A 14598-nucleotide genomic window follows, 5' to 3' on the forward strand; every position below is an offset into this window, starting at 1 on the left:
ACTCTGGGTGAAGCTCTGCTTCCCTGGGTAACCACGGAGACACTCTGGGTCACGGGAGTGCCTTTACGGCCACGCCCCACTCCCCGCCCACTTCTCCTCGCACCTGTCAGCAGGACCGCCCTCCAAGGTCAGCAGGACCACCTACCCCATTCCAAAATTAGGGGTCCTGAATGTTCCCAGGCATGTTCACTCGGAGAACCGGTGCAGCCCCCCACTTCTAGCCGGCTTAGATTGTGGTGAAGTTGGCAGCGATGGCCAGATATCTACCTGTCGCCCTGGTTCCATGTCTGTTGCTCTGTACCTGTAAAAGCGGCCCATGCGTGGCACCCCAAGAAAGCCTAAGGTGCCGCTGCCATCAAAAACCCATTAAAAAGTCTAGAGGGCATTTATTGATGTAACACGAAACCGCTAGAATCTGCTATTCGTTTTACATCAAGCCATTGGCCGCGCTGTCCCATTAATTGTACAATTGTGTCACTTTTTAACCCTTCCTGTTACTTATTTCCTCAAAAGCCTTTATGGTTCATTGAAGCCTAATGAAAGAGAAGGCGTGACTGCCCCTTTCACAGGTCACGGTGTGGGGCAGGAATGCAGCAGCCGTGGGGGTATATTTATGGGGGGTTTTGCCGGTTAGAAGGGCGGCCCTCGTGGTTCCCCGAATATGGATAAAAAGTGCACATTCAGCCCTGCGACGTGTCTGCTCTGGACAAAGCTGGCCCTTGTGAGCTGGAATGTGTCGTTGGGAAAAGTATGCGGCCGCGGGGGTAAAAAGCCCAACTCAGGGCACATTATTCACTGGCGCACAGGCAAACCGGCTATGCATAGCTTCACACCCCACCAAGCGTGAACAGCCATATACAAGGGCCGGGAGCCAACATCTTTGCACCATACAGCGCCGCAGAATACGCTGGCGCTATATAAAGCAATAAAATAATATTAATCATTTACGGGGGGAGGGGGGGGTTAGATTGTCCGGCTTGCAGGGCTGCAGTAACAGAGCACTGTGTTCAGTAAACTGATTATAATAACACATGACAATGATCACGGCGTCTACTTAACCAATCACGGCGTCTACGTTATTAGTATAAGAAAAAGATCAAAAGGTAAAACCGTTCCTTTCACCATTTATGTTCTATATTTATAATGACGTAAATAACCTGCAGAAAACGGAATGGTGTTTTTTTTCTATGCTGAGAGTGATAGGAGTGGTAGGTATTCTAAGTGGAAGGTTATGAGTGCCCGGTGTAATTGTATCGCTATTGTATGTTAATGATTATAGAACAGAGACTTTGCTACCAGGGAATTATGTCCTCTCATGAATAACTCCCATCATCCTTAGCCAGGATGAGGGCACAGACTTTCTACGAACACATGACTGAGAGGGGAGATGCTACCAAGGGCTACCGTCATATCACATATTGCATTGAGCAAGCAGGCTGAGCGTGATGAGAGTTGTAGTACGACAAAAGCTAGAGCCCCACAGACAGGCTCATACGTTAAATACACCGTGTATAGTTATTTGCCAACCTGTATCCATCAGCAGGAGCAGATACCAGTTACCACAGAACGCCACTCTACCGACCCCGCCTCTCCACATGCGATAGGCGGGGCTTCCCGGTGTGCGCGAAACCTACTGATGCGAGACTCCTCCCTCTATATACCCCGCCCCCTGTGCGTCATGACGCAGCACGCAGTGTGAGGAGAGGGCGGGCGTGTTCTGTCCCGGCTGGACCTGCTGGAGGAGGCTGTGTAAGTGTGAGCTCTGTGTATACGGTATATAAAGCATGCAGCTGCTATAGATACATGCATGTACATTCGCAACATATGTGTTCTGTGCGTTGAATTACATGGAGGCTTCTGCTTATGTCACATGTTTGCCTTGACATGTTGTAACTGTGTGTGTTGTGCAGGTGATGCTGCGATTCCAGTATATAAATGCCTTGTGCAAGTGTACTCGGGGTGCAGTCCCCTCAGATATGCAGGCTGTCTGCTCTGTGCTGTACATCTCTATGGCTTTGCTGTGCATCTCCATGGTAATTAGGGGAAGATGCCCTGCACTGTGCACATCCTGTGTGTGTGTGTGTGTGTGTATCTGTCTGGGTATGTGTATATAATGTATAGTGTGTGTGTATATATATATATATATATATATATATATATATTAAACACACACACAGTAGGTACATTATTTTATGCCTTCTGATAAATTCTGTGGGTTTTTTTTGTCCCACTGCATTTCTCTAGATTGTAAGCTCTTGCGAGCGAGGCTCTCTTTATCTGATGTATCGGTTCGTCTTAGTCTGTCGGTTCTATCTCCGTCGGGCCCTTTGGATATATGGACTGTAGGAAGCGCTGCGGAAATTGCTGGCGCCGTATAAATAAAATATATTCCTTATACCCCAGGATCGCTGCATAAAAATACTGTTTGCAGTGTACTGTTATAAACTGTACATAGTATGCCCTTCAGTATAAAGGAGCTGGTGAAAAAGACGTTTACTTTTTATTAGTGATAATAAGATAATTAGTGGGTTAATAGCGCTTTAGCCGTCTGGCCCCTTTTGGCACAGTGTAGTTTTCGTCATAACCCGGCACGGTGTAGGTCATCGTAGGGACGTTATAGTATGTTTGATTCCTGCTTTCCCCGCTGTAATCGGTAATGAACATTTTGAAGAATAGTTTCTATATGTTGATGTGCACATTATATAATTTCTGCTTTTTAGGCATTGGTCTCCTAAGCAGTGCGGTGTTTTTCTAATCATTTCTGCTTTGTGTTTCTATAGCTTGCTTCCCCGGTTATCTCCTCCTCATCATCCATGTCTTGAGAGGTTTTGAGAAACCTTTGCTCCCTGATATGCTTAATGCGGGAGATTATTTGGGGTGACACGCGTGTCACAAGGTAGGAATATGTGCTGATAATTCCCGTGCTTTACCACAAGAGCAAACACTTCTCCTTGGGTTGAAACAGATCCATGCATGCCTGTCTGGGAGTGGCGGGTGGGCAGAACGGGCACTCCCAGAGAAGCACCTTTTGAAGCCGTCTTCTGCGGTAGAATTCTCGCTATTACCGAACCAGACCTGAGTGTTTTTCGCTACATTGTGTCGGCCGGCGAAGGAAAACGCGGACAGTCGGATAAGAAAAGGGAATTTGTTGCTTGGCACGCTGTCAGTCCTTCCAGTAAATAAAGGGTTAATGCTTCGTGGCCGTTCATTAACCAGATAGGATTGGAACATTTCCTTCTGTGTCTTTTACTGCATTTGTAATGTTTCTTGTGAAATGAGTGGGTTAGTTGGTGACGGCGGTGACTAAAATTGAATCAATAAGGAAGCGTGAATCGATTGCAACGCTGGGCTGTAAGGAAATAGAGTGCTAGCTCCCTGGTGCAGGTCTTTGTTGTGCCAGAGGCACGCTATTTGCATTGGGGAGTTATGTAAAGGTGCCAGTCGTATACACAAACATATCATCTCAAGTTCTTCTTAACCCCTTTTCACATGTCTGTTAACCACTTAGGCGCCAAAGCTTTTTAATGCGTGCCGCTCTGTATGCCCCTCCTTCTGGTAACTGCTAGGACTGTTTGTACCACGCTCGCCCACCCCCTCCACAAACTGTGCACAGATGACAAATAGAGCTCTGGGATTCTGCCAGCCCCGGTTTCTTAGGAACATGCAAGCTGCCTTTCTCAGGAGGTTGGTGGCATCATAGTGGCACGAGCTTCCCACATCACTAAAGAGCCATCGGCGGCCTGCGCATTGAGCTCGAGAAGCACCCCGTGCCATAGATCGCTCTGATCTTAAGGGGTCCACCTTTTGGCCCACCTGACTGACTCATAGGTAACGTTGCTTGTGATGTCTCGTGTGTAGTTTTTATAGCGAGGGTTATGTGATGCTTGAATATTCCTTAACTTACATGGCAAAGGGTAATCATGTTTTGTTAAAGGACGTTTTACAAAATACCCTCCTTTTGGGGGTTTTCAGTTAGGGGTAGGGGGCATTTAATAACCTACTTGATTTTAGAAAATAGTGAACTTAGGGGTTATTTGCGTGTGTTTATAATATATATATATATATATATTTTTAGTTTGTGTATTATACAGGGGTATATATATTTGTTTTTGATATATATACTGGTCGGCTATAACATGACACTCGGCTAGTGTTTGCTCCGCTTATTTTGGAAATCGTGGTGGAAATATTTCTATTGGATTTTATTTATTTAGTGTCGGAGGAATGAATAGACTTCAGTGTCCTCAGTGGGCAGTCAAGGACTAGTAGAAATGCAAATATTAATGCCTTACAGTAAAGGAATTCAAGACATGTTGGGATGAGTGTAAAATTACCCTAAAAACAGCAGGCTAGATTTCCTGCCGTCGCTTAAAGTATCTATGAGTCTAAGAGACAATAATGGCTTGAGAGCTTTTTAAGATCCACAAATAAGTCGACTCTTTAAATGGGCAGCACTCGCCCCTCTCTTGTACCCCAGAAACTGTACCATGAAATGGTATGGGGTCCAAAACCTATGACTCCGCTGACACTTCTTTGGGACGTTATATCGCCGGATGCCAGGTGGGTCTGTATTCCCATGGGAGAGAGATGTGTGACGTTGGACCATTGATAATGTCCAACTTGGGAAGAACCGGTGTGTGGGGGGGTCTTTTATTAGTGCGAGTTTTTGTGATTAGTCTAAATCCATGTTATTTATTGATTTTGTCATCAGATGTCTATACAGTCATACGTGGGTTAGGGTTAGGGCTTTGGAAATACCCTCCAATTTGATGTACGGTATGTTGGGCGTATTCCACACTTTTATAGATTTGGAGACAATACCCAGGACTGGTAGATCGCGGTACATACAACCACTAGGACTTGTTGGTCATGCTTACTGGGGACCAATATGATTAGATAAAATAAGGCCCTTTGCAGGTTTTGACTTCTGATTTAATTGAGCTCATCCAAGCAGTAACCCTTTCCTCTCTTCCTTCTGGGGATGACTTTACTCTTGTTGGTTTGTAGCCTCGCATAACTAACATTTTGCCCCCATTTCTCCTGCACGGCTGCATATTTCCCATGCTTTATTAGTGATATATAATGGTTGGAATAGATTTCAGAGAACGTAGTAAGCCTCCTCCGTATAATTGCTTGTCCTGTGGGGTTACAGTCTTCTTTATCCCCTCTCCGGTATAGCAGAGGTCACCCTTCTTTTTTGCCTGCAAGCTCTCCCTCTGCGGCGTTCTTCTTCTCTCTGCATTTCTCATCTCCCTTGCAGGATTGCCAGGCTCGCAGCGTGAAGGACGCTCGCTCTGTGCTATTTATATACGTCTCCTGTCTTGCAGTAAGAGCCATTAAACCCGCATTCGTTGGCAGACCGGGACGAAGATAACGGCAGATTCCGGGTGATTCCAAACATACAATCCATCAGCGTAACCGTTTTATAGTTTGTGGGAACAACGAAACCGTCTCACACCATCTTTTATTTCTTTTTCTCGCCATAACTGAGATTCTTGTTTTTCTGACAGATCTGGTTTATTTGGGTGACGTGACATTTGAACCTTCCACAGTTACAAGGATTCCAAAATTGATTGATTATCCTTGCAAGGGTTAAGCTAACTAGTAAATGGGATTCTCACTATGTCCTGTATGTACCCTTGGGGTGTATAAGTACTAATTGGGATTAATGCTGTAGGTTATAAGGGGTTTAGTGCAAAATGGCAAAAGTGATGCAGTCACCATGGTAACCAAATGGAATGTTTGTGCTGGCTGCTTCCCATTGACGACTCTGCACCAGAATCATGCCTTACGCACGACTCTGAATGATTCTAAAGTAAATCTTTAACTAAATAACACAGTTGAAATCGTGTTGGGTATTCACGCTGGTCCTTAAAGCTGCAGCGGCGTATTATAACTCACCTACGCCTGTTTAATCCCAGAGGAACCGTCACGTTCGAGATCGATCTGTAACCGAACCAAGCAAATTAATTTGGTTTTTAATTTTGTTTTGACATCACATCTGCTGCCACTAAAGGCGTGGCCAGGGCATTTTTATGCAGATTTCCTTCAATTTCCCAGAATCCCCTGGTGATTATATTGAAATTCCGCCGTCACGTAAGGCAAAGAATAGTCTCGGCTTTCATTCCTTCGGCATCTGTGCACGTATTTAGTAATTTTACCTAATTGAACAAAGAAGGATGGCAGCCGAGCGTGTATACATATAGGTGCGAGGATTGAAGGGGCGCTCCGGCCATCATTAATGCCTATGATAGCTGCGTGGTCCCTTTAAATTTCCATTTTACCCCTATGGCAAATGCATAAGGGGATGAGGCTACCCCACCACTCATACAAGATGCTATAGAATGGGACCGTTGCTCTTTAACTCATGCCACGTCTGATTTATTTCTCTCCGACAGCTTTAATTCAACACACCATCTAATTGGCTTTTGCTGGATCGCAGCCCATCGGGAGTCAGTTTAAGTTTGAATCTGTTTCTGAAGCTTGGGAAGGTATTGCTGCATAAACACAAAATATTTTAAGAACGGGATGCAGTTCTACTGAGCGTGCAATAAACTTTAGCAAATAAAAAATGTTTAGCCAAGTAATAAATCTTTAGCCTCTCCTAATTCACAAGCTGCCAGTGCAATGCTTGGTATACGGCCACATAGATATTGCTGTTACAACCTTGGGGTTTTATTCACTGAGCTGCGGTAGCGTTGAAAGTGTTGTCTCGCCGCATTAATTCTGCTCTATAACGGGGCCGTTCCATTTACTTTACAGAATATATCCTTTTAATAACTTAATCAAACCGTGCCCAGAAATACATCTTGCCAAATGGTGCTGTGTTTGTGTAGGGCTGCTCTGTAGTCATGTCGCACGTAAAAAGGTTGATGGGCTGAAAGGTGGTTGAAGAAGGTGCTTCGATGAGTTGAGGAAAAAAAAAAAAAGGTTATCAGTAAACTTTAGGATTTGTTCGAATTTGAATTTTAACAAAATTTGTCAAAAGGCCTAAAAACCAATAAGGGACCACCAAGAAAGCAGAGAGCTCCGAATTTACGTTTGCGTTATATTACTCTCACACTCGCTCAATGTCTTCATCTTCTTCGCTGACCGACCTTTTTCGCAGCTCCACTTCTTCTCTTGCCTCTTCTTGTTCTTCTTTCTTCCCGGTATAAGCTCCCGGAGCTCTTCCACAAAATGAGCGGAGCCTCCGCGGGGACCCCCAATTGGGAGAAAGTGGGAGAGGCTGTCTCCGTGGTGAGCGCTGCGGTTCCATCCTTTTGCGGAAATAATCCGAGAGGCCACCATGTTGGAGACGGATTCGTGGAGAAAGAGAATTGCTTCTGCACCTCCTTTTTTGAAACCGTATGCAATACTCTGGCTTCTTAGAGAACCTCTGCAAAAGGACAGAGACACGGCGGGCAGCGCAGGGGTGTCCTCTCCCCGTTCGTCCAATCAGAAGAGAGGATGTGCACGGAGGCTCCACCTTTTTGCGGAAGTACCTGGATAACGGAGCTGAAAGCGGGGAGAAGCGGGCGAAGAAAGAAGACAGAAGAACAAGAAGAGGGAAGAGGAACTGGGGAAAAGGAGACAGAAACACGGAAGCGGCCGGCAGAGAAGCTTGAATTCCACCATTCAGCCCACAATGCAGCTACATGTCCCCCATTTCAATGGCAAAGAGGGGCTCCTTAGTTTTGGGAGGTTTGTTGGAGGCGGTACATTATTTTATTTATTTATAAACACAGTTCCTGTTGTTTCTATACACATTACAGTGACTTTTACTGGCTTTGCTGTAGATCACTGTGATACCCTCGTACCGGGTGGGGAGTGGGGGCGAGAGGTTTGGGACTGACCCTCTGAAGGAGAGACACTTGGGTGGTATGGTGTTTGGCCGCAGTTAATTTGCCAGGTATTTTCTTCTCTTGTCCTTGAAAGTCTTTGTCTTGTTTGCAGAAGCGAAGAACCTTCGATAACCTTCCGTATCTTAAGTCCTTAATGTACAAATAAACATCGCATCTGGAGGCGATCGATATTAACCTTTCCTGCCTGCTAAACGCCAACCAGCTACTATTACTGGACTCTTCAGCAATATATTTTAATTGATCTTATAAAGTTCTTTTTGGCTCTCTTTCCTTTTTTCAAAATATTTCCTGGCATGCCCCTCCCTTTATTTCAAGATCTTTCTCATTTCACTTTTATAATTGGCGCCGTGAACAGAAGTAATGGGGGGGATGATTACCAAAAATCGGGGTCTTGGTCATTATGTACCTTTTTCCCACCTAAATGAAAATGTCGAGCAGTATTTTGGGGTCTTCTGGTTTTACTTGTTGTACAGTTGATTATTGTGATCACGGGGAAGACGTTGAATGCCTGATCGTGATATTAAATCTAGATTCATATGAGGACCTCGGTGCACCCGGCAGCAGATGGAAGCGATATGGAGATTGTGCGTTTCGTTGGCGTTCCCTATGGCTTCCATAAGTGACGCTGTCCCCTTAACGTCATCCTGTCAGCCCGTGGACATGCCAAGAGCATACGGCTGTCTGGATGTGCGTGGGACTGACAATGTGTGATCGTGGCACATGCTGTGTACCCGCTCCCGGGCATAGCGTGTCTTGTGAGCTGGCATCTACAGTCAGAGTCTGTGGAGCTGGCACCGAAAGCCTTGCGTTCACATCGGGGTTAAAGTGTAATCTTCCCTCCGATTTACTAAATGGAGCACATGGTGGGGCAGATGTTTGGTTTAAAGTTCTTGAACAGGTTGGCAAGAGGTCTGACCCTGCGGTGCTTAGTGGGACATCTTCTGATGAGCCAAATGATAAAAAAAAATAAACAAAAGAACCTAATTACCCTTAATGAAGGACTTTAATTAACAGATATGGTCAATGACCAAAACTAACCACACATTCGATTTTAAATGAATTACACTTCGTCTCTCGGTCCTTAAAGGGAAAGTCGAGTCCAGTTTTGGTTGCCTTTTCTACCTTCTAGCTATGCTCCTTAATGGCCCGTTTCATTTTGGAGGAATTACTAATGGAGGGACTGTCCAGAGGAATATTAGGTGCTTTTCATGAACCTTTCCCACCCCTCCTTCTATATAATGAAGTCATTTGGAACAAGAACATTCTGTTTTATTTCCCCCAAGCTAAAATAACACACTTCAAGCGATTCACATCACATTCAATGCGGAAGTGATCGTTGGGGACCTCTGTGATGCTCGATTCGGCCAAACATTCCAGGTTCCTAGAGAAGAGGGACAAACCGGTTTGTGGTCTTTTTGAGGATCTGTCCAAAAACTGAAAATTAGGTATGTGATGAACCACATTCGCCCCGGTAAAACAATGCGACGATGTAAGATCCTTTAAAATCCTAATCCTCCAAAAGAATTGCTCTAGATGGGGAAGCTTTGCATGGCGCTGCCTGATCTGTGGTGGGTGTCGTAATTCACAATGGCCGGCTAGTGAAGGGTCGACGGCGTGACCCTTCACTAGCCGGCCATTGTGAATTACGAAAGGTAATTATGAAAGGTCCGGAGCTGGCTTTGTGTGTCTTCTCGCTGCACCCGCAGTATATCCGCGTCACCCTTCGTTCGGCTGGCTTGGCGCTGCGGCTATTTTTGGTTCGGGGTTCATTCTGCGTTCTCTGATTGTCACGAATTCCCACAAAGAAAGGTCAATCAGCTAAAAAAATGTTTAAAAAAAAAAAAAAGTCCCGGAGTTTTAGTGTTGCTATAAATTTTCTTTTCTTCCGGAGTGGCTGTCCAGACGGGAGATGACAATCCCACAGCTCTGAAATAAACACGGTTTACCAGAAATACTTTTTTTTATTTTTTATTATTCTTTTTTATTTTTCCATCATCTTGAGACTTTTTGTAACTTTCTGTGCGTGTATTTACACGGATCACATAAATCTGCTCTGCCGTGTCCTACTGGAATAACAGGTTTAACGTGTTCTTGCCTCTCAGCTGGTATTATTTCTCCAGAAAGCCTCGGGATTGTTGCCTTCCGCAGACCAGCTTTTGGGGTGGATGGAGGGAGGTTTTTTTTCGTCTGCCGTCGACCGTGTGGCTTATGGTTTATGTCACAAAATTTGACAGGAAACGCTAATTGGCATGAAAGAGCTGACAATGACATTGTAATTCTCCCTTCTTGGGCATTTCATTATCTCCGCTGCATTGGCGTTTTGCAGACGGCTGACTCCTCATATGCCCGGAATTACATTTGGCCGATACGAATGCCTTAACGTGTTAAGTTGCAAATCCCATTGCCCTCATCCAGCCTTGTTAAAACAAGACAGTCAAAATTCTCTGTTTGGAACACTGGCACCGTTCCGGTTTATGACCAATACGGTGTTCTTTTTTTAACCAATTTTTGTGCCCGGGGGTTGTGGAGTCGCATTGTAGTCACCCCCAGGCTGGCTGTGGCTGGTAGGAGTGGTAGTTCCGCGAGCTTTAGGGCGGCAGTTTGCCCCGGTCAGGTTTTTTTGGTCCGGCTCTCGTGGAAGTGGGAGGACAGAATTGCTCTGGAATCCAATCCTTCTAATGCCTTTTTTTCCCATGCTTCAGGCCCTAAAATTAGATTGTGAGCCGAGTAGGGCAGATAATCATGCTTTTAGCCTCTATTAGATGCGCAGCGTATCCCAGTTGTTCTCTTTAGCGTGTCCTATGCATTAGCTCGTTTTACGATTCCTCGTTCGGCGCTTAAATGGTTAAACCTTCCATTTTCTTCGTGTTATCGGATTTGCTTTGCATTTAAAGCTATAATAAAATATATAAAATACATTAAGCATTTGGCTAACAAATGTTGCGTTCTCCTTCGTGAAGTTAATAAGTGAGGTTTGTAGCGGTGAGCCCACGTATTCCCCCGTCGTTGTTTTTATTTGGTTAATATACCCCGCTAGTCCTTTTCTATATTTTTGTGCTTTTTATTATGAAGAATGTGTTTTTAATAGCTCTGCATGTAGATCACATTGCGTTCTCCGCACGGATCCGGCGTGTAACCCGGTAATCTGTCGGTAGCCGTGTTTCTTTTCTGTGTTTGCGATTAATAAATCTTTGTCCTTTATGTTGGCGGTTCTTGGTCCCCTCCTTTTTCTTCCACCCCCTCTCCTCCCCGAACCGATGTTCCCATTCGAGCCGAGCAGAAATCCCCGCTGCCTTCTTACCGATGCTCAGGCAACCCTTCTGTTCTACTCTCAGCCTCCACATTCCTCTAATGTTTCTCTCCTGCTCACTGCTCCCGAGCGAGCCAGCGGGAGGGAATGTTTAAGCTGCAGTTCCGCTTGTATGGCCGAGAATCTATTTTAATTTTTTTTTTTTTGCTCTAATTGCATTTTTTTCCATTCTTGTAACACACTGAGCAGAGTCGGCTTGTAGGAGCTAAAAGACAGGTCAGGAGAACTTGTGCTGATCGTATGCAGGGAAAAAATGGTATTTTAGTCTTCAACACTTTTTGGGGTGAGGATGGCATTTTGCACTATTTTGTTGCTTCATCTAAAGACAATGAACATTAGGGGACAGCTCGCACGGTTATATATTTTAGTTTTTTGGCTAATCCAATTTTTCTGAATTTAACCATTTTATAATTGAGTGGGCTAGTAGAATTTTTTCCTATCGCTATTTCAGGCCAAAACCTTTCCTAGAAATAATTCCTTAATCGTGTTAAATTTTCTCTTTCAAAATTTCCTCCAAGGACATTTAATTGCCATGTGCCAGCAACTGATGCAGAGGTATCTTTTGGTTGGGTCCGCTTTGACTCTCTAATGCTGAATTACTTTATACTCAACAGTTAAAGTTGTGCGAAGAATTCTGCAAGAATCCATAACGTTGCAACTGGGTTTGCTTTAGCGAACTTGCGATGTAGTGAATGACATATTTTCATCTGACTCTTATCAGCCGCAGCGTTCAATGAATGGGCTTCTTGTTACTTTCCCCCCATTCATTAATAATCTGAGCTGCTGAGCCAATAAGCTGGCAATGTCCCAGCGTAAAATGTAAAAGAATGATAAAGTTGGGGGGGTGTTGAAACAGACGGAACAATCTGCGGGTTAGCGTGGGAAAATACTGTTCTCAATTTTTAAGACGAAAAGAAAATCAAATTATAGAGTCCAGCCAAATCACATAATATAAAAGTGAAGAGAGAAAAATGTGAAAGACTCACGATTCTCCAAGCACTGCATGAATTAGTTTTCCTCTCCTTGGTTGACTTTCCTGAAACCAGGAAGTGGAAGCAGGAAGCATACTTAAGTTCACTTCCTGTACATGCCCTGTAGCCCTCCCAATGAACATTAGATTTTAGGAACAGAACGCATTAGCCTTTTGAATGTCCATAATAAACACATTTTGGGTGATGGACACACGATTTAATGCGTTAAGGGTTCCTTTGTGTAATAATTAAGGTTATATATTTCTAATGATCACTTTCTCCTTATCTATTTAACCTTTATTTCATACAGTAGACCCTGCTGTCTATCCTGAGGGTGGTATGAAGACGTCGTACAAGTAGAAGCTTTAAACACTCATGAATGTAAGTAGAAACTACAGAACTAAGTAGAATGTTCCCCCGATTGGACATCCACGACGGGCACTCATCCCTCGCCCAAGAAGCCAAAAGCCGGTTCTTAAGTTGACTGGGTCACACACCCTAAGATCTCCGAAGATGTAGGAAAGAGGAGAAACAAGGGGTAATATTGAGCATTTAGGTTAAAAAAAAAAAAAAGGACTGTCTTCGTGGAGGACATTAGTTAGGTTGAAACATCTGTAAGTAAAAGCTTTAGTGAGAGAGGAACGGATGTATTTACATACAGTAAATGAGATTGGGGTGGTGATCAGAGGCGCGTGGGGAAGGTTTCTTTCAATATGAAGGTGGAGTAACCTGGGGAATGCCAGGATTTTGGATCCTAATTAATACTGGAAGGCAGGGCTTGTAAAGTTGATGTATAATCAAGTGATTGGATATTATTAGCCCTTGGGTTTTAAACTGAGTTGAATAGCCTGCTATTTTGCATAGAGAGGGTAGAAAAAGCAGAAAAAATGAAATGCTCATTATGGATACCCCTTTAGTATAGATAAAAAAAAAATGAAAATGTTTTTATTGCTAGTAGGTCGCTTGAGAAAAGGACCTTGCATACAGTTTTTAATCTCCCAGTCCTGATTAACGTCCTAATGATAAGACAGGTCAGATCCTGATATCTCTTCACGTCCTCATTGATCTCCCGATCAAAGTCCTGATGGTGTTAAATAGTGTGATTTCCGGGTGTGTAGACACACCTCGGCGCGATCTCTCTTGGTTGGGGTGTATGGGTCACACGTGTCCTCTTGTACACTAGAGCGGCCTGCGGCTTATCTTTGTATTTAGTAGCCTACCTTCAAACGGTGCAGTTTACCTAATACTATATTCTGTCTTTTGCACCTATGTTCTTCCATTTTTACACCCAAGTGCATTACTTTACATTTATCAACATTGAACTGCAGCTGCCACACTCTCACATGTTTCTAATTATTATTCCACCCAGAACTTACTCATAAAGAGGAGGTTATCCCTAATTTCCATTAATTCTTTATTTTTAACGAAAGACGCATACATATTAAATTTCAGTTGCCTCTGCATGGATTTTTTTTTTTTACTCTGCACTTTAGGTGTATATATTTCTACAGTATCCCCTTCAGTTATTACTCTTTTCTTTTCAGGTCTAATTTTGTGTTTTTCATTCCAAACATGATGAATGTGGACAAGGGTTAGTGTTAGGTGTAAATTGTTTCCCTTTCCTGTTCCCCTGTGTTTAACAATGTATGTTGCTGCTCCCCCCCAGAGCTGTGCCATGATCTCAGGAAATAGACACCACATCTCTCTACATGTTTGACCTGACCTTTGATGGACTTTACTTCTCCATTCCTATGACTACACCACGCCTGAATCCTCCTATCTTATGGGTTTATTCCTGCCATTTCAAGCTAAAATAACTGATAACCGCACAGCAGAGAGCTGAACGTAACGGTGCACCGGGGGTAGGTCATGGTTAATGTCTTCTAATGGAGTCCTCTGCTGGTGACAGTATCTGTGATGATGGAGATCCTGGGGGTTCTGATGTCAGAAGGCTGGTGGATGTTGACCACAAAGCCCAAAAAGGCTCACACTTTGACAACATCAATGTGATTGGTCAAGGACTGAAACATCTGTTCCAGCACCAGAGACGCCGCTCCTCCGTCTCCCCCCACGATGTGCAGCAAGCCCAAGCAGAGCCGGATCCAGACCCGGAGCAAACCCAGGCTCCAGAGTCAGACGGGACTGCTCAACCTACAGCTCTTAACCGTGTCCTGCAGCAGATCCGCGCTCCACCCAAAGTGAAAAGAGGGAGCAGCTTACAGCAGAACCGCAAAGGCAAAACTGGATCAAACACCCGGGGCAGCCCTCAGATTGGCCGCCGCTCTGCCCAGGACATTATGGCCGTTCTATCTCAGCCTGTGCGGCCACGCTCATCCTCCACCACTGATGCGCACCCTGCAGCTGCCGCCCTGGAAGTATCCAGCTCGTCCTACCTGTCAGGGGAGGACTCGGTTGAGAAGGTAAGGCACCTTAACAAAATTAAGGCTGTTAAAATGGATTACGATGGATTCAT

General features: G+C 44.4%; 1 protein-coding gene across 2 annotated transcripts in view; it reads left to right on the forward strand.

The window, feature by feature from the left end:
* Positions 1-1728: 1728 nt before the first annotated feature.
* Positions 1729-14598, forward strand: part of TMCC1 (transmembrane and coiled-coil domain family 1) — a 59934-nt gene continuing 47064 nt past the window's right edge. The window contains exons 1-2 of one of the 2 annotated variants that reach the window (XM_053469900.1): positions 1729-1749; positions 13792-14545. In XM_053469900.1, the coding sequence (XP_053325875.1) occupies positions 14012-14545 (534 nt within the window). In that variant the 5' untranslated portion in view covers positions 1729-1749; positions 13792-14011. Of the gene's footprint in view, positions 1750-12451; positions 12507-13791; positions 14546-14598 lie in introns of those variants that run through there. The other variant, XM_053469899.1, reaches the window with a different exon arrangement.

The sequence above is a fragment of the Spea bombifrons genome, chromosome 6 (assembly GCF_027358695.1).
Source record: "Spea bombifrons isolate aSpeBom1 chromosome 6, aSpeBom1.2.pri, whole genome shotgun sequence".
Taxonomy (NCBI): Eukaryota; Metazoa; Chordata; class Amphibia; order Anura; family Pelobatidae; genus Spea; species Spea bombifrons.